Here is a 24,512-nt window from a genome sequence, read left to right on the forward strand (position 1 = left end):
TAGGCGTGCAGGCTCAGTAGTTGTGGCGCACGGGCTTAGTTGCTCCGCAGCATGTAGGATCTTCCTGGACCAGGGCTCGAACCCGTATCTCCTAGATGGGCAGGCGGATCCTTAACCACTGCGCCACGAGGGAAGCCCCACCTTGGTACAGTTTTATTTGCAGACTCCAGACACCCAGGCTGGGCCTGGCACAGCGTTCTTGCCAGTGGCAAAAAAACTGATAGCGCACGTCTGTTAATACTAACCGTTTTAATTTAAATTAATAGCATTTCTGGAAGACAAATGCAGTTGATAGAAAATATAAAAACTTTTACTGTACAAATTTTACATCACATTCAAAAAAGCAAGTATGTGCCTCGTGGCCACAGAAGATGCTGGGTTTGCACACATGGATGAAATCCTGGCTGACCAGGCAGCGTCGCACAAGCTCTCAAACCAGCTTCACATTTATGTCTCCACCTGGCACCCAGATCAACAAAGGCCACCACCACCAGGGGCTTACAGGGCATGCCACGCCCCTCGGCGATCACAGAAAGCAATGCCATGAGAGGGCAGAGGGATTCCAGGCCCTGCACACATCTTCAATTTGGTGACATGGAGCGGTCAGCTGCACGCCACTCACAACTGGTGGGGAACTCGGGGTTCAGGACCTCGAGTTGCATGGAGACGCAGGGGTCGTGGCTCTCGTGTTTAAAGGCAGCAGGGACAGATCCCAGGGTTTTGGAGGTGAGGTTGGGAAGTGGCGGGTGGGGGAGCTGAAGGGTTGAAGCTTGGGCTCCACTCTCAGTCCCCGTGGGGACCTCCACAGCCCCCGAGCTCTTGCCCAGGAGGCCTCCCGGCTTTCTCCATCCCTTTCACAGTTGGCTGTGAGGGCTGAATTCACAGTATCTGCTGTCCTTCATGTGTTTCCAAGGCAGACGGGCATGGGGGGCAGCACACGGAAGGGCGGCATGTCTTCCTAACCTCAATTCACAGTCAATTAAGTAGAGACAGGGAGAGGGGGGCCACCCGGGGGGTTCCTCAGGTGCTTCTCTTAACTGACAGGCAGTGCAGAGGCTCAGGCCGAGCGTGGGAAGGCATCCCGGGGCCCTGGGGAGGAAGGGGGCGGCCCCAGTCCTACCCTCAGGGTTCCTGGCAGATCTTGAGTCCCCTGAGGGCAGGCACTGTGACTGCTCCCATCCCTGGCCCCCTGCACTTGCACACAGTGGGTGCTCCAGGAAAGCGTTCTAAACTGACCCAAGAGTGTGAGAGCCCCGAGGAAGAAAAACAAAACCCAGACTGCCTTTCTGTGGGCCGTGAGGGGAGCCTGACTTGCTTAGCTGCTGTCCCACCCCCTCGGCCCAACTGCACCGTCCAAGGGTTCAGAGGGGAAAGGTGAGAGGCATGAACTGTGACCTCCGGGAAGGCGCCAATGTCGGGGTGTGGGGAGGGGCCTGACAACCAGAGGCGGAGTCACATCTCACGTGGCTTTGGGTGGGGAGATCATAGGAGCGGCTGACCCAGAGGCCAGAGGAATGATGGGGAGACGCGAAGAGTCCCACAGAGGAGAAAAGACCCACAGAGCTGAGACCAGTCGGTTTACAGCCCCTTCGTCTTCCTTCCCACACCCCGAGCGGGAAGGGTTGAGGTGCTGATGGCTGTGGAGGCCTGGGTACCCTGTACGGCTGCCTGGCCCAGAGCCAAGAAGGCAGCCCCGCAGCCTCCAGGCAAAGCGGCCCATCTTGTATGATGTTTCACCAGACTCCAGGGTGGGAGCCTGGCTCGATGGGTCTGCGTAAACGGGGTAGGAGGGCCATGTGCCTCCCCGTCTCGGCGGCTCTAGGCGTGGACGCGGGTTCTGGGCCTGAAGACAACCTCCTCTCCACTTTCGTCGCCCTTGATCATTTCTGCCTTTGGAGCTTGATACGATGACGTAACCTTCACTGAAGGGCTTCTTTGCCATTTGGAACTTAGCTCTTTAGGTGTCAGCTTCTAACGAGGACAGGCAGGAAACTGTCATATCCTGGACTTTCCCAACCCGGCCCCTCCTCTCGTCCAAAGGGACACAAGTACGAGGCCTGACGTGGTGCTTGGGAAGACTCTGAAGGTCGGGAGCTTGCTAGCTGGGTCCAAGTGCAAGCGGGGAGGGGCACGCGGCTCCCACCGCGGCTAAGAGCTCTGAACACGGGCAGTGGAGGAGTCCGCCGTGGGCTAAGGGGTTTCGACAGGACTGAGGGCTGGAAGAGGTGGGCAGTTCCGGAACCTTGGCAAGACTGGTGATGGGCCAGGGCACCCTGTGGCTAGGAGGGTGGGCTCAGGGACCCTCTGCTTGCCACTTCTCCCTCCCCCTACTTGCCCTGTTCTCACGGGTCAAGCCTTCATGGTGTACGCAGCTGCTGGGCTAGGCCTGAGCTCTGGGTCAAATGTCAGTCAGGGACTGGGATGTATCTGAACAGCCAAAGCCCTCAGTCCCATCTTCTTGGTGCCTCCCCTGCGGGCTTCACGGAAGAAACATCTTCCAGGCACTGGAAACCCTGGCTGGGAACCACTGGATCAGTCCAGATGTTATCTGGATTTTATGTCTCTGTTTTTTCCAGCAGGTATGGACTGGATTACAAGGGTCAAAGGTGAAGCCAAGCTCTCTGTGAACTCCCGACCCTCATAACCAGCTCGGCTCCTGGTCAGGGTGTCCTCTGCAAGAGGAAGGGACAGCAGCCCTTTGGCAGGACGAGGGGAGACGGGATTTAGGGCCAACGCAGAGGCTGGGTCAAACCTTGTGGTGCCCCCAGCATCCTGCTTGGGGAACAGCCACGAACACGATGCTTTTCTTCCTCTGCACCAGCGTGGGTGCCTCACTCCCACAGGGTCCTCCAGAGGGGACGGCCACTTCTGCCCTCGGTGCCAGTGACCTCTGCACAGACGGTTTTTATTATCACCTATTGTACAACGGGTCCAACTCTGCAGAAACATACATGTAAACATCTGCCGTCTGTCGGGACAGGTCTGCTTGTTGGTGATGTCATTTTAAAAAACAGCAGGCACGGCTCCATCTCCGGGACCCCAGTGTCTTTACGGACGCACAGTCTAAACCGAGGCCTCGTGCTCCTGACCCGCAGCCCTTAGGAGGATGGTTGGCGTTTTGAAGAGCGTTGTTCTTTCATTGTGGCGGTTGTTGGGATGTTTTAGAAACCCATTTAACAGAGAAATACAATGTCAGAAAAACGGCAGAGCTGCCTACATCTTCGGATTACTGGACTCCAGGACGCCCAAGCCAAACCTTTCAAACCGGGGTACAACTTTGCTGCTGTTAATACTGCAAAGAGGAACAAAAACAAGGGTTATAGCCCCGCCGGTCTTGATCAGAATTGGGGCAGCACTAGCTAATGAGTGGGCCAGTTCCAGAAGCTCAGCAGAGGACCCAGCCCCACCAAGAAGTGGGAATGATCATACAGGCCAACGGCCTTGGCAGAGCTGTTCCTGGTTCCACCCGGCCGGGGGCTGAGCCTCGGCTGCACTCCCTCCTGGAGGGCAGGGGCCTGTTCGTCTTGGAGGCCCCAGCACCCCGCACGCCCAGTAACCGCCATGGGCTCGTTCTCACTGGCAGCCGGGAAAGCTCTCGCTCCGAGTGGAACTGGGACGGAAGAGAAACCCAGCCGCCAGTGCTAAGAGTGGCATCGCGTGCTCCTTCCTAGAAACAGTCCCCAAATGCTGGGGTGCGTCAGGGCCGTCTGGGAAGCAGGCTGAGATGCGGGTTCTCAGCACCTGCCTCCAGACACCCGGATTCGGGTCTCGGGGAGGCCCAGGAATCTGCGTTTGGTAAGCAGTGGAGGACCTGTGGGTGACCTGTCAGCCACACTCTTGCTGAGCGCTGGCTCGGGGTCTGGTACCTTCCGTCTGCACTGGGCAGACGGAAGGGGAGTGATGCTGCAGGGGGGAGAGGGCAGAAACGTTTTCACTAGTGAAACCATTTGGAGACAGGTCCCACCCCCTTGCTTCAGGACAGTTTTCCCCAGTGTGTGGCCGAGGACACAGCTCTTCCGAGCTGGTGTCTTTCATGGCAACAGAACCCGTGGTGTCACAACCCTAGCCCTCCAGAGGGGACCACCCGGCAGCTCTGAAATCATTCCACTCCGTGTTGGACAAGATCCCTGCGGGTTAAAAGCCAAGCAAAACCCCGACCCCTGTCCTGCGGACACACCCCACGGGGGGCCGGTGTGCTGGGGGACCAGGGAGACGGGGGATCTCTCTCACTGAGCTGTTAGTAGGGAGACAGGGCCACCCCACAGAAGCAGCGCTAGAGAGAGATGAAGTTGTGTCCAGGAAGGCAGTTCTGGGGGTGCTGTTAGGGGGACCCTCCATGGAGAGCAGTTACTCAGGCACACGCAGGCCGCGGAGCGGGGCGAGGGCCAGTTTTAACAAACAAAGCAAGAGAAGAAGTCTCAGCAGAGAAGGCCGGAGTGGCGGCGATCGCATCCCCTGGGTTAGTGCCCGCATCGCTGTTTGAGCTCGAGTAGAAGTCACGGTGCCGAGCGTGGATTAGGAGGAAGAAAGCCCCGGTACATGCAAGGCAGCCAGGCCTACAACCTACAGAAGGAAAGAGAAGAGGGGAGAGCAGCGTCAGAACCCAAGCCCTCGGGGAGCGGGCAGGGGAGCGGCCGAGGCCCGGCCAGGGCACGGGGCAGGGACCCCTCTTTCCCTGCAGACAAAGAAAGGGACATCCCCACTCCATTCCAGGCTTTGGCAGCAGAGCAAGCTTGGAAGGGAGCCTGGCACAAAGAGCCTCCCCCAAGCTCACCCCTGGGACATGGCCACAGAATTCTGTACAGAGGTCGACCAGCAGGCCCACTGTCCCTCAGCCTCTGACCATCAAAATCGACGTCTTGGAGTTTTTACTATTTCTGCTCCCTGCATTCTCTTCTTTAGAGTCTGGCCAGAGGGGATCCTGGGGACTCAGACCAGTGATCTGAGTTCTCTCCCCACCACGGATAAGCCATCGTCTGCCAGTGTGTGGACAGAGGCCCTGCCACATGCCATGGGTCTGCTCTCAGCCCAGCGAGAGAAACACGAGCTTGCAGGGCCCTTGCCGGTGGCCATGTGAGCTGCCAGAGTGTCACTTTCGTTTATGGGAATACAACATGCCAAGAAGGGGAAGCTGGAAGCAGAGACAGAACAGGAGGCAGGATGTGCAAAGGGTTAACTGCAAACAGGCAGAGAATCAAGGAAATAGCAGAAGACACACTATTCCTCCAGGACTGGACAGTTGTTCTTAAAGTCAGGGTGACCGTAACGTCCTTTCCCGTAGTAGCGGCTCCGCCAGCGCCTGGGAGCACCCGCAACCATTTTGCCAGGCGTGGGAGGAGCGTGGTCCAGCAGGTGATGGAGATGGGCACCCAGTGTGGACGGGTGGAGGAAGGGCCACAGGAATCAGGGTGGCGGGAGAGCGGGAGATGACAGGCCAGGCCAGCGGATCCGCCACCGCCCCCCCGAAAATAAAAAAAGAAAAGCAACAAGACCGATGGAAAAGAAAAGAGAAAATGAGAATTAGAGGCTTGAGTGTGTAGAAGTAAAAGTCACGAACAGGAAGCTTTGATACAGACTCACTGAGGTATGCTGGCGTTCCTTCCTAGAAGGGGCTAAAACTGATCACTTTGGGCAGGAAACAACCCCCATTTGTGACTCAGTGTCCCACATGTGGAATGGGAAGGTGGGGCTCTGTGGCCTTTCGGGAATCCGCAATCACCTTCTCCTGAATACCGCACCACTCCTCAGCCCCTACGCCACGCCCCGTCCCCGGCGCAGCCTTCGCTTTTGTGCAGGAGAAAACCAGGGCCCGGTGAGCTAAACGAGTTGCCCAAGGTCTGACAAACCAGATCCTTGTACTTCTCGAGAGTCCAGGAGACGCCCAGGCTCCCACCCAAAACCCAGCTCCCGTGACCCCTCTCTTCTGGACACCCTTCCTCAAGCTCCCCGGTGGGCAGTGTGCCCACAGAAGCTGAGTTTCTGCCCGGCACTCAGCACATTGTCGTCATACCCGTCACCCGTCAAATATTCATTGAGCAACTACTACATCCTGGGAGGGTGCTTAGAGCTGAGAATACAGAGGTGATAAGGCAGCGTCCTGCTCCGAGGGCTTACGGTGTAGTCTGCTTGTCTTTATCCTAATTAAACCGTCAGCTCCGTGCGGGTGGAGGCCCGGCCCTGGCCTGTCGCCTCAGTGTGGCACAGCTGTCAGCAACGGTTGGGTAAAACCCACACCTCTGATGGCAACACCTGTTACCCCCTATTTGTATTAGACTCTGACCCATCTTAAGTGCAAAATACTGAATCTAATTTCACATTCTAAGGTACAGCATTCCCTCACCCCAAATCGTCATTCCTCAGACTCTCCCTCCAACTGGCCTAAGTTGCCAACTTTGCTGTATTTCTTCAAGTTCTCCTCCCTGCACCCTCTGCTGGGCTGACCCAGCCTGGGCCTCCCCTCACCTGCAGCTCAAAGCCTGGTTTGGTTTACTTTCAAAACGAGCTGGCAAACTAGGTGTAGGTCAAATCTGGCTACAAAAAAGTTGTGACCATTTTAGAGCTGTCAAAAAAAATAAAAAACCAAAACAAAGAACGTGTGACAGAGACCATATGACTTGCAAGCCTAAAATACTTACTATCTGGCTCTTTCTAGAACAAGAGGAGTGCCACTGCCACCACACACTCGGGCAGGTGTGAGATCCGGGGATAGCTTCTCCGGGGGCTACGCTGGGTGTAGGGGTTAGACAGGCTCTCGCCCCCTGCCACCGCCCGACTCCCACCAAGAGAAGCCCCACTTTATCTGTTCTATGTCCTGGGCCTGTGGGAGATGACACTTCTAGAAAGTGCCTTACCCCTTAAAGGTCAAAGCCATGCATCTTGTCCAGGAGGCCAGCCACGTGTGACCTGCCTCTCGTTTCTGTACAATCCACAAACTAGGAATGTTTTTTACCTTTCTAAATGATCGGGGGGTGGGGGGTGGGAATCAAAAGAAGACTATTTCATGACCTGTGAAAATTACATGAAATGCAAGTTTCAGCATCCGTAAGTAATGTTTTACTAGAACCAGCCAGCCCGCAAGTTTGTGGGTCTGTGGCCGTCCCTGAACCAAATAGCAGAGCTGGGTCATTGTGACAGAGACTGTACGTGGTGGTGTCGTCGCTTTGCACGCCGCTGGGCACCCTGCAAATCCCAGTGGCAAGGAGCCGTCACTCGAGGTTCCCTCTCGGCCTGCCAAGCTAAACTATTTCCCACGTGGCCCTTGACAATTTTGCCTACCCTCCCGCTCCTACAAAGCTGTGGAAGCTGGGGCTGGGAACAAGGAAGGACTTGCCCAGATTCCCGCAGAGGCAGGGCAGAGGTCTGTTTTTGAATGTTCTGGAAGACAGAGCCAGAGGGACAAAGAAAAAAGGGAATGAGGCAGAAGACAGGAGTGGAGACCACCCCAGCACGGAGGGCTGCAAAGGATTACGTGATTACACAGAAAGGAGACGGGCTCCCAGTGTCCAAGCGGCACATAGACCCGGGTGGTGCGGTCCCTGTGACAGGTGGCTAATCTGGGGGCTAGAAAGCTCTGTGCCATCTTAAGCAACAGGTGCTCGGCTGGTTTCGGTAAAGCTCTGTCTGGCCCCCTCCCAGGCAGAACCTTCTTTTTTTTAACCTTTTAACCCAGAAATTTTATTTCTTTTTTTTTTAAATTAATTTTTATTGGAGTATAGTTGCTTTACAATGTTGTGTTCGTTTCTACTGTACAGCAACATGAATCAGCTGTTGTGAACCCAGGCTAACGCTGGGCTGGAGAGCAGGTAGAACCTTCCTGTCAGGGCCCAGCCTGGGCCCAGCGTCAGCACTGGGCTGGTAACAGGGATGTGGAGGTTTCCACAGAGGAGAGCGGGAGACGCTGGCCTATGAAAGGGTCTCCTAAATAAATGCGATGAGCGGAATCCCGACATCCCTTGGGCGAGGGGACTAGTCACCTCTGGCTAACCAGCTCTGGGGGTTCCCTAGATCCAAGTCTCGGGCAGACAGAGCAGACAGCGCCCTCCAAGACGCCTGGCTGCAGGTCTGGCTCCGAGGGGTACTTACTCGGCAGACTTCCAGAAGTGCCCGGGGTGCGAGAGCCTCCGGTTCAGCTTGGGCAGCTTCTCCAGCATGTCCATCAGCAGCGGGAAGCTGGGCCTCTCCTGCAGGTCGAAGGCCCAGCAGGCGGACAGGATCTCCTGCAAAGCGAGCCAGCATTGGAGGACGTGAGAGCTGGCCGGGAGCGAGGGGGGCGCGGCCGGGGCACTCTGCCGAGGGTCCCTTCCGTGTTCCCGAGCGCCCCCCGGCTGGTGGTCGCCTCACTCTCCTGCCAACACCGAGGTGACTGGCCATGGCTGAAGTAGGGCCGCGAAATAACTGAATTTGAGAAGAGCTCTCACACTTCCAGTGAAAATGAAGGGCATGGGCCTCCCTCCCCTCCTTCCTTCCTTGACCTCCCTGGAATAACAGTTACAAAGACGAATGAAAGGTCACAGGAAAGAGATCAGAAATGGGGTCACGGACGTTCGGAATGGAAAGCGGAAGGCAGCGTGTTGACAGGTGAAACGCAAGACGCTCGGAAGGTGTGCAGGGCTGGCCAGGCTGCAATGGCGGAGGAGCCTGGGGGCGTTGCAGGAATGGAGGCTGGCAGGGACCAGAGGACTGAGTACAGGGCGGCAGTGAGCGTCGACAGAACAGCTGTCCTGACAGTCCCGAGTCGGGGCAAAGCCCTTCTCGCTTTGGCCTTCTGCCGCCTACTCTCCGGATCCACGTGTGCACACAGCACAGCCCTCGGCCTTTCGATTCAGAAGAAGTCCCTGGGAGAAGACAGGCCGGCACGCACAGCCAGGCAGAAGGTGCTCGTGCAACAGGGCAGATGGTGACCCTGCCGGGAAACTCACAGCCTACTTATGGGTGCCGGGTGGTCCCCCCAGACGTTTCCAATGCTATGCTGCCCAGGTACCTACTGGGGCTACTTATCAACATCCTGGCTGGCATCTGTCTGCTCCGGGCCTATCTGACTCATGAGCGTGTGGTAAACACTGACGGCGCTGAGAACACCGCCCCGCCGGGCTCGCTCACGTGTCACTGTGCCAGGCGGGGGAGCTTACAAACTGCAATGCAGAGACGCCATTAATGATACTCAGTCACGCGAGGGCAGCGACCGTATTGTGATTTGGCATCTTGAAAACAGATTTGCTGTGGAAACCTTGATTTGTTCTCGAACGGTCGGGACCAACATTGAGAAAAGATCTGACATGACAACAACCCCACTGCTTGTGCTTTATGCAGTGAAATTTGTTATTATCTTCTTTCTAGTAAGTAACATACAGGCTTTATTATCTCATCTCATAGTTCAGTCAAAACCATTATCTTTATTTCCTTCCTGTCCTTTTTCTTTAAGGATAATTTTTCTTTTTAAAGGTTAGCAGTGGGGTGGTGAAGGACACAGACCTCCTAGCCGGCAGCAAAGAGGCCTGCCCGCCACCCGTCCGCCTCTGGGTCCCACGTCTCAGCTGAGTGAAGGGCAGCCAGCCACCTGCCCTCTACCCCACCTTCCTCTCCCAGTGCAGGGGCTTGGGGGGCTACTTACGGTGACTTCCTTCCCCAGGCTGACGGAGGCCAGGACTCTCTTCATTCCCTCTCCGCTTCCAACCTGCCAGATCAGGGCCTCCACAGCTTGGTTCTTCAAGGGCCAGTCTCTGGCTTGCAGCTCATACCAAACGGTCCTGTGGAGACCAGCCACCCACGTGGCCTGAGCTCCCTGGCGGCACGGGCTCGGCTCAGCTCAGCTCACACCCCGGAGGTGCCTGCTGCCCTGATGCCAGGAGCCTGGCTGGAGTGACCCAGCATCCCCCTCCTACCTTCCTCACCCGCCAGGCTTCCGGGAACACCTTGATTCCCTCCCGGGGGGCCCTGTGCTCCCACTCTGGCAGGAAGACTCAGACAGCACGGGCTCTGGCCAGAGATCCCGGTACAACCGTTCAACCTCCGTGGGGTGGCTGCCCATGGCCAAGGTTGTCTGAGGCGTGACAAGAATGCCCAGCCCTGGGCCTGGCACACGCAGGTGCTCAGGAAATGATAGTTAAAGGTCAGGCCAGGAAGAGACCACCCGCGACGGACGGATCCCCCGAGAGGTTACGGGATGAGGCCGTCACTCAGACCCTCCAAGTCCCCTTGCCCTTCTCAACTTATCTGGATGGGACCTTCTCCATTAGACCCACCCTGTCCAACCTGGGGGCCACGTGGGGCTACTGAGTAACTGAAATGTGGGGAGGGGAACTGAGGTGTAAAACACACACCAGCTTTTGAAAACGTTGCGTGGTAGAATTTTAATTTCTTATTTTGATTACACGCTGAAATGATAATATTTTGGCTATATTGAGTTAAATATCTATTGAAACGGATTTCACCGGTTTCTTTTTTTTTTTGGCCGTGCCACACTGCATGCAGAATCTTAGTTCCCCGACCAGGGATCTAACCACGCCCCCTGCAGTGGAAGCGCGGAGTCCTAACCACTGGACTGCCAGAGAATTCCCTCTTTTTCTTTTTTAATGTGGCGAAGAGAAAACTCTACACATCTGGCTCATATTATGTTTCTATATTTCTATGTTGCTATCGGTCAGCACCCCAGCTCTTTGTGGGGCACAGCTGGCAGGACTCCCTGTTATTCCAGAGGGACAGTCCTTGATGAGCTCTGGTGAGCGTCCTCATGGGGCAACAGGTGGGAATGACACCCAGAGTTAAGCATTCTATACGATCAGCTAATTTAGTCCTCATTTAACAGCTCTACCGGGGAGGTACTTTATTCTTCCCATTTTACAGGTGGGGAAACAGAAGGTCAAGGACGTGGTCACTGGCCCAAACAAGTGGCTGATTCAGACTCAAAGCACACCTCCTCCTGCCCCCCCCCACCCCCGTGGCCAGTAGGACCCTCTCTCTGAGCCACACTTGGCCTCAGAGCCTCAGGCGGAGGGGTGCCAGGGGCCTCCTCACCCAAATGCATAGACGTCAGCCGCTTTGGAGAAGGGCAGCTGGTCCTCGTCCTTCCCGGGGGTCATCTCCCTCACGATCTCGGGGGCCAGGTAGCACAGCCAGTCATGTGACAGCTTCAGCTGGTTCTCACGCCTGGAGGCCAAGAGGCCAGGGCAAGGACATGGCCTTCAGTCAGCAGCAAAGAGGCCCGCAGGGCAAACACCTGCCCCGGGGCTGGCGCACCGCCCACCATGGCCCAGAAAAGCAGCACACCCATCATGCACTCGCCAGGGCACCTGCGCTCTGGGGGAACGTTACCGAGGAGTGATAACCAGGCTTTTCTAGAAAGCAGGCCGAGAACAGGCATCGGCAGGAAGTGGCACTTGAGGGTGCCGATTCTCTATCCTGGGAGTGTGAAGGGCATCTCCAAGCAGGAGATCAGATCTGCCTGTGGGCCTTACAACCCGGCCTGGGTCTGGCTCTCCAGCCCGGCTGCCGCCCTCCCTCCTGGGGTCCAGATGCTTGGGAAGGAGCCTTTCTCCCCATCCCCACGCCCCCTTCAAGATTTGCGGAACTAGAACCCGACGTTCTTCCTCATAATGGGGACGTGAACCCCGGTCCCCTGCCCAAGTCGGTGAGCATACAGGGAACATGTGAGTGAGGGGACCCAACCACCACGGGGGCCAGCCTGAGAATGACGCACTACGAGTGACCTAAGTGTCACCCGAACCTGATTCTGGACCAGAAACACAAGAGCAGGACCAGAGCAGACCTGGCCTTTCCTACAGGGAGGGCTGCCCCTCAGTGACAGACGGCGAGTGCCCAGACCTCGGCTGGACCTCAGGCCCACCAGCACCGCCCAGGTCCTCCCTAGTCTGTCCAGACGCCCAAGGCCAACTGACCGTCCCTCTCGGACCACGCCTGAGATCCCGAACAGCCCGAAGTCTGTGATGACCACTTTGCCGTTGTCGTAGAAGACGTTCTTGGACTTGAGATCTTTGTGCACGATGCCCTTGGCGTGGAGATAGCCCATTCCCTGGAAGACAGCGAGCCTCACGTCAGGAGCGGAGGGAAGGTGAATGACGAATGACTCAGCTCCTACCCTGGGCCGGGCCCTGAGCGGGACGGGACGCCCTACCCCACCCCCTCATTTAATCTTCACCACCCTGTGCAGTGTAACTGTCTCCTTTTTACAGAGGAGGAAAGCCAGCCTCAGAGATGGGAAGTCACCTGCCCCAGGCCACACTGCAGTTCAGCGGCATTGCTGAGATCTGGCGCCAGGCCAGTCTGCGCTCCTGCTGCGTCAGCGCGCTGCCCAACACCCACCTTCTACTCAGATGAGGCGTGGAAAGGGGGAGGGGTGAGGGGCTGGGGGTCAGGAAGTATATAGAGGTTCCCTGTGATGCTACTCTCTGTGTCAAGTTATAAAAGACCCGAGTGATGTGGGGTCTCTCTCAGGCTTTGCTGGCCTCTCCCCTCAGGCTGGGCAAGGGCTAGGGTTGGGGAACAGAGAGGAATTCCCATAGAGGGAGCCCCTGAGCTCAGGTGGTCCCACTGCCTGTGCTGTGGTGGAAGTCCTGGACTAAAGCTGAAATCCAGCCCAGATTCTAACTCACTGTGGGGCCTTGGACTTGACTTCTAAGCCTCAGTTTCCTCAACCTGCCAAGTGACAGGTCAGGGTTGGGTGATTTCTAACCAACGCTCTATTTGGACTGAACACTGCCAGGTGCATGGGATGTGGGAGACCTGACGCAGGCATGATCTCATCCAAGGCCAAAGCCAGGATTCCCAGGTCCCCTGCTGCTCTGATGCTCTTGGGAACGGGGAGCGGGGAGGGAGAAGGGGGGTACAGTACGAGACGCATGACTGAAATGGGCATCCCTGCCGGCTCAGAAAGAGGCACATGTAAGCCCGTCTCCCAATCTCCCACATCGAGGGTGCTTCACGCGTGAGAACTCCGCCTGGCTTTAAAGGTACCTTGGGGTGAGACGGGGAGGGGTAAAACCAGCGAAAGCCACATTTAGGAAGCAGAAGAATGAGCTGTGAGGCGGAAGCAGACAGAACTCAGCCGAGCGCAGAGCTCAGACCGAGCGGGGCGGGAGCGCGTCAGAGAAGAATGTACACGAGGCAGATGCTCTTCTGCAAGAGATGGGAGGGCTCGGGGTGCACCGTGGCCACTTCCCTCAGGCCTGCTGAGAGCTGTCATCCTGCCACGGAAGCCGGGAGTTCCAGGAAAGAGTAACTTGCTCTTTCCCAAAACACCATCCTGAACGTAAAACGATCCTTCTTAAAATTTCTGCCCATTTCCCAAACCAAACCAAGGCACAAGCCTTCTCCAGTGACCAAAGAGAGCCAAGACCCCCATCTTGGGTTGAACAGGGACCAGCTGTGTGACTGAGGATAAGTGCCTGTACCTCTCTGAGCCTTGTTTATAAAATAGGTGTCACAGCCTCAAACGGCCAGAGAGTAGACAGGAAGTGCCCAGGTCTGGAACACAAACCCTCCTTCCTTCCCATACTTTCACAATGCCTCTAGAGTGGCCCCCAAGCCCTCGAACCAAAGGTCAAGCCCCCGTCATTATATTTTGAGCCACAAAATATCAGCGATGAGTACAAAAGGAAGTGGCTTAGAAGTTCTCAGAAGAAGGGGGATGGGGAAAATAAATAAGCCAGCAGAGACGAAGCTTCCGGCTCTGCAGCTCTAAAACCTTTGCACAACTTTTCTCTTCTGCCCTGGAATCTTCCAGATGGCTCACTGAACCTAACTCAGCAACCAGACTCCCACAGTGTCCTGACGATAAGGAGAGAGAACAGTTTGGGGGAGGAGGGCCGAGTTGGGCAGAGTGTGGAGCAGGGCCCAGCAGGTTTGGGGCCATCACAGAGTAGGTGTGACGCTCTGCAGCTCCCTCCAACTTCTCTGCAATGAGACAGACTACAAAGGAAGGCGTAAGTGTGATATTTGGGTTTTGGGGGCTGCAAAAGTTTAATGCCTTAGTGTAGCCACGTGGAAATGTCACGTGGAAATCTTGGTGTTCCTAAATGTCACTGAGATTTTTATCTTTTCCTTTCCAACGACGCACACACACACACACACACAATGGATGCAAGGAGGGAGGGAGAAAAAAGAACAGAAGGCAAGACTAACTAACGACAGGAAAGGGACAAAAACTTGGTGGGAGCTGGTAAGACAAAGCTTTCCCACAAAAACGAGAACCTGGAAAGAGGAAGTCCTATCCAGCACTAATCTAGTTTTTCTCTGGGCTTGTCTGTCGCTAAATAAAGCAACAAATAAGCTTTTCTTTCATTTTTGTTTAATTACTTTTAAAAGATGAAAGGAGGGGCTTCCCTGGTGGCACAGTGGTTGAGAGTCCACCTGCCAGTGCAGGGGACACAGGTTCAAGCCCTGGTCTGGGAAGATCCCACATGCCGCGGAGCAACTAAGCCTGTGCACCACAACTACTGAGCCTGCACTCTAGAGCCCGTGAGCCACAACTACTGAGCCTGCATGCCACAACTACTGAAGCCCACAGTCCTAGAGCCCGTGCTCCGCAACAAGAGAAGCCACCGCACTGAGAAGCCCGTGCACTGCAACAAAGAGTAGCCCCCGCTCGCCGCAACTAGAGAAAGCCCGTGCGCAGCAATGAAGCCCCAACGTAGCCCAAAATTAATTACTTAATTATTTTTAAAAAAAGGCTGCCTGAGTTGAGCCTGAAGCCCTGTCCTCATGAAACTTGGATGTGGAAACTTTAAGGCAGAACCTCTGTCCCAAACCTTAATCGATTCTAACAGACTCTCACCAAGCGCTGGCCCTGGACCCAACGCTCTCTCCATGGATTATCCCAGTTTACCTTTGCACCAATCCAATGAGGGAGGCGACACTGGCATCTCCATTTCACAGGGGAGGAAGCCAAGGCTCAGAGAGGCTAATCGACCTGCCCAAAGTCACACAGCTGGTGTGACCAAGATTCAAACTCAAGCTATCTGTCTTTAAAACCCACTGAGTTTCTCCAGGGTGTCCAGCTCCCAGCAGACAAGACAGGGACAGAGGGAAGGAGATGGGGGTCCCACCCCTGAGGTGCCCCACCTAAAGGGAACAACAGAGCAGCCACCACCACTACCCTGACACGGTCAGACAGACCGGGGGACAGCCAGGAACTCTGGAACCAGCTGGATGCCCCTTCACCTTAATGATCTCCTGGGCGATCTGCCTGGTCTTGTTGATGTCCACAGATGTCTTGGGGTCCCTCACAAACGAGTGCAACGTCCGTCCCTTGCAGAAGCTGTGAGGAGTGGTGGGTCAGGCAGAGATCTGGGGCCTGTGCAGCCCAACCCAAGCCCCTCTGGAGCCGGGGAGAAGCAGGGGCAGAGCTGTGCCCACCGGCCTCGGGAGGGCTCTCTCTGTCCCCTAGACCCTGGGTGCCTGAATCCTCGTTCTTGACCAGCCTGACGCCCATTCTTGTTGGCGCCTGGCCTGAGTGGGCAAGAACACCGGTTCCCCGAGGCCTAGGGCCTGCCCACCATAGAACAGGAAACTCAGTTCACCGAGCCTCCTGGCAATTCAGAGCAGCCCACCTTTGCGGAAGCTCGAGGCAGGAACACGCCCAGGCAAACTCAGCAGCCAGGGAAGAACCTTTGGCCTTCTCGAGCTATAACCAGGCAGCATCAGGGCTCTGGGCTCACCATAACGATGTTCATGATCGTGTTATTTTCTGATCACAGGGATTTTATTACAATGTGGAGTGTGCAGGAGGGGAGGGGTGGCTGTCAGGCATGTCAGAGTGATTATTAGATAAGGGGCTTGCATGCTGTGGTCCCCACCTGTACCGACTCCTAAAACCCGGAGCGAGGAAGGACCCAGCTAGAATGTGTAGCTTCAGTCCCCTGCTCCAGGGAGAAGCTGACTTAAGCCATCTGGGGAAGGGGCTAGTTTTTAGGAATCATCTCCAAGGAGATAAGATTCTTGGACCCTCAAGGTCTGGAATATCGGCTGACGGTTGCTTTTCTGTGTTCCAGTCCCCTCAGCAGATTCTAAAACACGTTAAATTTTTTGTTAATATTCTTTTATTCTTTTGCTGTATGTATTCCCTTTTTTGGAGACTCAGATCTCTCATGGGACTGGGTGGATGAGAGAGAGATGGGAGGATGAATGATGGACGGCACTGAGGCTGGGATCCGGGGGAGCTGAGCTGGTGTAACCACATGCTCCCTGAAGCATCATGGTGTCATGCTTGGGCTGGAATTTTGTCCCCACCCCACCAGGTCCACGTGGTGGCCTGATGATCTCACACTCCTTGGGAGTTCTAGTGGGTAGTTATCTTGGATATGCAAGCAAGATGGAAATCATTTTTTACTTAGTAAACAAATACAGTTTGTTTGAGGAGAAGGTGTTTTTTCAAAGCACAGGGTCCAACTATAGAGAATGTCATCAGACTATTAATGAGTATTCTTTTGGCTGATGGGATTAAAGTGGTTTTTAGTTTTTTTCTTGACACCACGTGTATTCCAAAGCTTCGTCACTAACCTCATATTGTTTTTCCTGATTTTAGAAGTAAAGACCCAATAACAACTTTTTCAACGCCATGGGCAAAAATGTTTCAGTTTCACACCCCTCTGGTGCTCAGGGGGGGTAATGGTCACTCATCCACTGATGGTGAGAGGGGAAACTGGTGGACACTTTCTGGAGTAGAAACGGACAACGTCCATCAAAACGTGACATACGTGCACTCTGACCCAGCCCCGCACACGTACTGCCAGAAGTTCACCGAGATACGGAAACAGAGATGCTCATGACGACATAGTGTCCAGCAAAAGAGGGCTGGTTAAATAAATTAGGGGAGGACCAGCGATCGGGTTCCAGAGAGAACCCAGAGCCCAGCTGTGGGACTCGACCCAATTCCACTCCACTTTCAGTGACACCATATTGGTAACTTGAAATCGACTGCAGTGAGAGTGTTTACACCACAGGAATTGACAGATGCCACGTATCAATACTAGAGCTTCTCTCACCACCACCCAAGAGCTGGTTGTTAAACATTTACCAGCACACCGCTGGAGGTTCTGCCACGTGACGTGACGGGAACGCTATGCAGGTATTCAGATTAGACCTCAGACCTGCCCTCCAGCCAACAAGGCAAAGTAACCAGCAGGCTCTTTGGTATGTACTTTTACAAACACATAAATAGTTACAAACCAAATAGATAAATAGTTTAAAAACATGAGCGTATACAAATTTTTTTTTATTTTAATGTAAGGCGTGATAAGGAACTGTTTACAGTATCCACCTTTGGGGAGAAGCACCCGGTTCGGGTGGGAAGAGACTGGTTTTCACTTTATACTTTTCTGGAACATTTGAATTTTCTCTATCCTTAGGTATTGTTTTACTGATTTATTTATTTAATGTCAATGGGGTTATATGATGGAGAAATTACACCTCATTTTTGGTTTTCTTCTCTGTACCTCTCTAAATGGAAACTTCCATGCCCTCTGGGGTGTCCACACAAATAACAGGGCCCCCAGGGAAAGGGGAAGAGGAGGCGGCCACCCCAGGGAGAGCGGGACCGGGTTACCTGGTGATGATGGCCAGGTGCGGCGGGTTCATGCAGGCCCCCATGAAGAGCACCACGTTCTCGTGCCGCGTCTGCCGGTAGTTCATCACCTCCTTTTTGAACAGCTTCAGGTGGTCCTGGTTGTGGCCGTCCATCTCCAGCAGGCGGATGGCCACCTCGCCGTGCCAGCGGCCGCGGTGCACCCGGCCCCAGCGGCCCTGCCCGATGGGCTCGCCCAGCTCCACCTGCTCGAAGGGGATGTCCCACTCCTGCAGGTACACGCTGGTCTGGCTGGCCTTGCGAGAAATGGGGCCTCGCCAGGGCCGGCGGGAGCTCGGCAGGTCATCCAACTCGTCCTCGTCGTCTTCGACCTCTGACCTGCCGGCCTCGGGCTCCTCAGCCTGGAAGGAGAGGAGGAGGGGATAGAGGGGGCAGGGGACCTGGGGGCAGGCGGGGAGCAGAGGGGCCTGGGTTCAGGAAGCCTGGGCTCTAGTCGCAGCTCTGCGGGGCTTGCTGTGGACAGTAGGCAGGTCACTTCGCACCACACAGCCTCAATGTCCCAATCCACAGGCTACGGCACTTGGCCCTTTTTTCCGCTAATGTTCCAAGACCCACCTATGAGTGACGTCTAATCGCTGGGGAAGAGCATTAACATCCCCTGGCATGAAGAACTGGACCACATTCACCCTTTCTGGCTATGCTTTTGTTTAAACACACAGTTTCTGACTCTCCACTGTGTAAGGATAAATCAGTCTGCTATCTGCTCAAGATCTTTAAGCCACTGCACTGCTCGGTTGACACTGGTTCAGGGGTCAAGGTAGCAATTCTTGGCCCCAGCTACAGTCAGAATCACCTGGGGATCTTTGGTAAGTCCACACACCCGGCCCCACCCCGGACAGACCCAAGGAGAGTCTTCCGGGCTGGGGCCCAGGCCTTCTGGCTGGGGGTGAAAACCATGGGAATGAAGAGTTTACTTCAGCCTCAAAAAAACAGCAAAGCAGAAGGAAGCTTGCTTCGTGGCACCCCTCGTTGCTCTCCCTGCCATGTGCACCGCTCGAGTCTGCTGCGGCGGGTGGCAGGTGGGCACCTGAGACGGCCCTCAACAGGGCCCGGTGCCCACATGCTCCCCAGACCCCTGCACGTGCTGAGCCGGGGACAGAGGAGAGAGATGCCCCGTCGACGGCTGGCGTGTCGCCATCACTCACCTCCACTTCGCGATCCTCGGACACATCTGCTTTGGGCGGGTTCTCAAGCCTAAGAGTAAAACAGCATTTGTCCAAGAGACCCCGAGGCCGGGCCATTCTGCTCCCAGCTGGGCAGGGGACCCCCCACGTGAGGTCTGAGAAAGGGGCACCAGGCCTGGATCCCTACTTTGACCCACTTGGCCGTGGGAAAGGCAGTCAGGATGCTGTGGAAACACACAGGAGGCCGAGGACCAGACCCCGTTTCCCTTCTCTGGCCTTGGCCTTCTCCAGACTTAATCTGAGGGTGGTAGGGGCCGACGGGTGGGCAGTGACCATCAAGGCCCTTTCGAATCTGACAACCGGTACGGGGCTCTGAGCACACGCACAGGACTTGGAATTCTGCTTGAGAACTGGCTCTGTTGCTCCCTAAGCTGTGTGACTGGATGCAATTTCTTAACCTCTCTGAGCTGGCTTCCTCATCTGTATGTTGAGGATGACACCTACTTTACACCTGGCTGAGAAATATACAAAAAAATGGGAGACAAGTACTCAGCATGGCCTGACACAGAAAGGGCTCCATAAACAGGGGCCACATAATTAGGCTTCTCTAACGCTGAGTGCCCTTTGCCGGGCCTTCCTGGGTCAGACTGCTCCTGCCTCACAGACCGCCCCACCCAATGCTGACTGCACCAACAGGACCAACTAAAGCCCTATGGCTGAGTTCACTGGATCACAGGGTGAATTAGCCCAAGCGTGTCCCATCTGGCTGCCCAGGTACATGGCAAGGTCTGGAATGGGAGGGTCAGAGATTTAAAGGTGGAGGTGGGAGGCGGTCAGGGATGTGCGTCCAGCTTTAACAAGTCCCCAAGGAGGAGAGAGCGCAGGGCTGCCTACCGGGAACTGTCCGCCTCGGCGAATGGGGCTGCCTGAGGAAATGCCGAAATGTCTGGAGGAAACAGAAAACAAACATGAGGCATGAGACCCCCTTCCACTCCCCCAGAATACACGGTGTTTGCGAAGCCAGCACCCGCAGGGCCGAGCGTGCTCCGCCAGCAGCCCCTCGCTGGGCTGCACACGTGCTCCGGGGCCACTTCCCCTGGGCTTTTCCTAAAACAGAACACGGACGCAGCCTCCACGGCCCTCGGTTTTGCCCACACAGCTCTGCCCTGGGAAGGGACTCCCGTGGGGGAGGAGGCTGAGACTTCTCAGTCACCACCATCGCCCCGTGGCCAAACCGCCCCAGACAAGCAAGTGGTGAAAGCGACAGGGCTGCTCTTTACCGGGTGTGTGGGCCAGACCCTCCTCCACAGCTCCGAGGCTCCCTTTGAGAGTGGGGAGACTCTCGGGCCAGCAGAGGCCAAAGGCCGGACTCGCAGGTGGCTCACTAGTGTCACGTGGTGCCTGGCACAGCCGCCGGGGACTGCTGGTGGGAACCAGCGGCCCCATCCCCTCAGCTTCAGGGTTTGGGTGGCTGGTGGGGCAGCCTCTGGGCAGAGAGCAATGCACGGTCCACACGCCGGGGGCCCCAGGATTGGGCAGCTGGCACTGACCCCTGAGCCTGGGGCCTTCCCAGCTTCAGCACTGAAAGCCCCACATCCAGGGGACACAGGACAGATGGTCACCGCAGTGTGGGGCCAACATGTTACAGGCCAAATGCCCCACGGCTGCTTCTGCCGCTGGCTTCTTTCTGTCCTCTCTGGTCCCTTCTAATTGCACTCGGGAAGGCTGGCAGCCCCAGGCCTGGGTGGGCCCCTTGCTCCTCTTTTCAGCAAAAGAAGAGACTGGAGGTGGCAGTGGCTTGAGCTAATCAGGGCCTCTCCCTGTTCTCTAGGACAAACAGCGCCCCCACCAGCCAGCAAACCTCCCTCTGGGCTTTCTCCAAGGCTACCCCTGTAGCTTTCTCAACATCTCTGTCATACTTGGAGAGTCTGATAGAGGTCGTGGACCTTCTTCTTAGGGAAATGCACACATGTACCCAACATCCTGTGTACAATTTCTGGGGAATCCTAGACCCGGAAGCCTCTTCTAAGGCTCTTCCAGACACCGCTACACTGTGTCTGCAGACTGTCAAGGGCGGCCTGGTGTTTCCACCCAGCCAACGCTGCTCACATGTTTCCACAGAAGATAAACACATGCACGGGGACGGGGGAACATGGGGAGGTGGGGGTCTGGGGAGAAACCGCACCCCAAGTTGGGGGTGAGGCAAAATGTCTCTGAAGCTTCATACGTTTCCTTAAACATTAAGAGTGCATTTTGCATTCTGCTCCAGATATGTCCACATTTGTTTTAATAGAACTATATTTCCCTTCTCTCCCCCCTGACATATCTTCAGAGCAAGATGGACCCTTCTGGAAGAAGAACCGCACGTTTTCCCCATGCTTTCAGGGGTGCTCCCCTGTACGTCACCCTAGAGCAGTAACCAGGGAGGCTCTTGGAGGGGAACCACGGAAAAAATGGGTGTGAAGCCACAGAGCAGCGCAGGGAGCCTGGCCCTGAGCCCAGCCAGCCTGCACAGCCTGCAAAACCGCTGGGGTGGGCCTGTAAGAACTAACAGGGGCTCCCGGTCACTCCCCTCATGGAGCTGGGCTGGGGAACAGAAAAGCCTGGAATAACCAAAATACCAGGACTTCAAGACAGACCTGTTTCATCCAGGGAAAAAAAAATTAGCTACAGTCTTTGTCTAAAACACACAGAACCTTCATATGGTCGAGTTCAGAATTAAAGTTGCAGATTACGTGTACTATTGCTTGTCACCTCCAGCCAGAGAAATAAGTACTAATTGTATAAACTCCTTAGGGGCAGGAATATGGTCAAATGCAAAGGCTGGCACACAGAAGGTGTACAAAACAATTTCTGTGGAAGGGAATCAACGAGAATGTCTTCCTGAAAGTTTTCTTCTTTATAAACTTTCTGCCCTGGAGGCATTTCCAACAACTGCCAGCAGATGGCGCTGTGTGACAAGGCTCTGGAAGGTGAGGCCCGCCGAGTAAGCCGAAGGCTGCTGACCTTCCCAGACTGGCATCCCCTTCTTTAAGATGGGGTAGTAGTTTCCCCGCCATTATATAGAGGAAGATATCTTGTCAGATGCTCATAAGACATCAGCAAGAGATCCTCTCCCCTTATTCTGCAGACTGGGTTTCTGCCACCTCCTAGCTGTGTGACCCTGGACAAGTTGCCTGAAGTGTCTGTGCAAGACGAAGGACTGGATGGATGCCAAGGGTCCTCCCAGGAAGGCACTGCTCCTGTGAAGGGCCAGCCTCAAGGCTACTCCCTCTGCCCCCTTGCCCAGCCTCAACAGACAGTCAGCTCTCAAAATAGGTGGGTGTGAGACTCAGGTACCTCCAAGGCGCCCAGGGAGAGGGCTGGACGGAGGCGGGTCACGTCAAGGGGCAGTTGGTGGAACCATGCAAAGGACTCACCTGGGAAGATAAACTGCTGTCTAGGATGCATATAGTAGGCAGCTTTAAACAGAAGAGCAGGTAAGTCACACACACAACAGCAAATGCAGCAGCAGGAGAGGGGACGGAGGCACGGGCTCGGGGGAGAGGGGCTGGTTATAGGGCTGGGGCAGCCCTGCCCCACCTGCCCTGCCCCAGCTTCCACGGAGGAAGGAGGAGAAGAGCTGGGAGGAAGCGGTTATTAGCAGGAGCCCCCAGGAGTAAAGGCACTTGTACCGGAGGGCTGGGGTTTGGAGACCCAGTCCCAGGGAACACCCTGCTGTAGAGCCCTGGCCAATTCCATTCACCTCCCAGGCCCCCTTCTCCTCTGTGAACTGCGCATGAGCCCAGGAGGGCAAAATACAACGGGAGATTCTGAAAACACTGAACAGTGCTGGGTGCAGAAGGGAAAAATCCCCCGGCCCGCATTCACACCTGCAAGTCCTGAGGCTTCGGTCACTAGGAGTCACCATCCAAAACAATAACCTCGCCCCAGGGTTAGCCACGGAGATACACCGAAATGCTCCCCACAATAGAGTGGGTGGACGGTAGGAGGAGGTCCCTTCCCACCTTAACAGCCGGACCAGCCCAGCCCGTGACCAGAGAGAGAGCAGATCCTGGAGAGAGAGGGCTCTGTGCAGGGGACAATGTGAGGCCAGCCTGGGGACATCAGGGAAAGCTGAGAAGCTCTGGCAGACATCACACAAAGGACTTTTTCACTGGCTGTTGTTTTTCAAACAGGCCCTTCCTTTCAGAAAAACCCAAACTAGGACGTTCAGCAGAAGGCCCGGTTTCAGAGCATAACAATGACAGAGCAGAACACGAGAGGAGGGCGATCACGCGGGGCCGTCGCTGGGTCTCTGGGGAGGGAGAGGTGGGCTCGGGACGACACACTCATGTCGGGAGATGTCCAGCCACATGCGTGTTAAGGTGAAGGGGCAGGCAAAAAAGAAGAAGGATTCTTAAAAGTCTCACCATCCCCCAAAAGAAATCCCTGGGACCCTGGGGAGATGGGCCCAGAGAGGCTGCCTGGCCTCCTGCCAGCTGCCCCAGCCAGGGCTCCCCTGGCACAGGGAGAGCTGTGCCTCTGTCCTCCCCAGCCTGGAGCCCCAGGGGCCAGTGACAGGTGGGGCCTGGCCTGGCACTCCACGGGCTGAAGCTGGCAGTGGGCCTGGCTGGGTCCGGAGCAAACTAGAATATCCCAGCCGCCCTCCTCCCCTGAGCTGCCACCTGAAACACACCGAGGGCCAAGACCAACTGCAAGGGGCCTCCTGGGAGGCCAGGGCCGGAGTTCAATCCCGGACGGGTGAGTGGGCTTTGCTCTGCTCCTGGGGGAGGTGGGACACCCCAGGCCTGGCCGAGCGGCGGGGTCCCTGTCCCTCTAGAGCCGGGGCAGCCGGGGCCATGGTCAGAGGTCAGCTCTGCCCTGGCACGCACTCCCCGGTGGACTCCGTGGCCTCATCCATGCAAGGGGGATAGCCTAAGCCCAGCCTCACACGGTCTCTTGTTTTATGGAAAAGGGAACCAAAGCACCCCTTTAAGCAGCTTGTCCAGACCACAGAGCAGGTAAGCCACAGAGCCCCGGATTCCCTCGCCCCAGCCTTCTGGGCCTGCCCCAGCCCCCCGTGCTGCCTGTCCTGCTTCCTGGGAGCTCAGAAGCCCCGAGTGAGCGAACAACGCCCAGGAGAAGCCACCCCATGCATGGGAGGGCAGCGTTGGGATCAGGTCAAGGACCCAGGCTTGGGGCTTCCCTGGTGGCGCAGTGGTTAAGAATCCGCCTGCCAGTGCAGGGGTCACGGGTTCGATCCCTGGTCCGGGAAGATCCCACATGCCGCGGAGCAGCTAAGCCCGTGCGTCACAACTACTGAGCCTGCGCTCTAGAGCCCACGAGCCACAACTACTGAACTGGCGCGCCTGGAGCCCGTGCTCTGCACCAAGAGAAGCCACCGCAATGAGAAGCCGGCGCACCGCAACAAAGAGTAGCGCCGCAACTAGAGAAAGCCTGCGCGCAGCAACGAAGACCCAACGCAGCCAAAAATAAATAGATTAAATAAATTAAAAAAAGGAAAAAACCCAGGCTTTACATCAGACTTGGCTTTGATCCCACCTCTGCAGCTTACATGCTGTGCAGCTCAGGGCAAGCCACTTGCTCCCTCTGAACCTGCGTCCCCATCTGTAAAATGGGTGCAATCACAGCAAGTTTAAATACGGGGATGCTCTTGAGCTCGGCACAGAGCCTGGCTCCCAGCAAGTGCTCTTAGTGGCGGCAGTGTTTGACCTTGAGCCTGCCGGGGTGTGCAGAGAAGGGACATGCAACCCCACCCCTGAGGCCCGAGAAAGCCCCAAGGTGTGGTA

At 55.9% G+C, this 24,512-nt stretch overlaps 1 protein-coding gene and 1 long non-coding RNA gene across 5 annotated transcripts in view; one reads left to right on the top strand and one right to left on the bottom strand.

Moving 5' to 3' along the window:
* Positions 1-230: 230 nt before the first annotated feature.
* KSR1 (kinase suppressor of ras 1) overlaps positions 231-24,512 on the bottom strand; it is a 151,164-nt gene continuing 126,882 nt past the window's right edge. Inside the window, exons 11-20 of one of the 2 annotated variants that reach the window (XM_073798360.1) lie at positions 19,615-19,666; positions 18,742-18,790; positions 17,558-17,937; positions 15,175-15,271; positions 11,895-12,028; positions 11,014-11,145; positions 9,611-9,746; positions 8,083-8,216; positions 5,219-5,299; positions 231-3,292 (exon numbers count right to left, since the gene is read on the bottom strand). In XM_073798360.1, coding sequence (XP_073654461.1) covers positions 3,214-3,292; positions 5,219-5,299; positions 8,083-8,216; positions 9,611-9,746; positions 11,014-11,145; positions 11,895-12,028; positions 15,175-15,271; positions 17,558-17,937; positions 18,742-18,790; positions 19,615-19,666 — 1,274 coding nt within the window. In that variant the 3' untranslated portion in view covers positions 231-3,213. The remainder of the gene's footprint in view (positions 3,293-5,218; positions 5,300-8,082; positions 8,217-9,610; positions 9,747-11,013; positions 11,146-11,894; positions 12,029-15,174; positions 15,272-17,557; positions 17,938-18,741; positions 18,791-19,614; positions 19,667-24,512) is intronic. The other variant, XM_073798359.1, reaches the window with a different exon arrangement.
* LOC117309358 (uncharacterized) lies at positions 12,168-24,478 on the top strand. 3 transcript variants are annotated; one of them, XR_012328789.1, is made up of 4 exons: positions 12,168-13,937; positions 16,538-17,145; positions 21,851-23,463; positions 23,678-24,478. It is a non-coding gene; the product is annotated as an uncharacterized lncRNA (long non-coding RNA). The 3 variants fall into 3 exon arrangements; XR_004523640.2 differs by having other exon boundaries at positions 12,173-13,937; positions 21,851-22,038; positions 22,899-24,472; XR_012328788.1 differs by having other exon boundaries at positions 12,175-13,937; positions 21,851-24,478.

This window comes from Tursiops truncatus, chromosome 20 (genome assembly GCF_011762595.2).
Source record: "Tursiops truncatus isolate mTurTru1 chromosome 20, mTurTru1.mat.Y, whole genome shotgun sequence".
Classification (NCBI taxonomy): Eukaryota; Metazoa; Chordata; class Mammalia; order Artiodactyla; family Delphinidae; genus Tursiops; species Tursiops truncatus.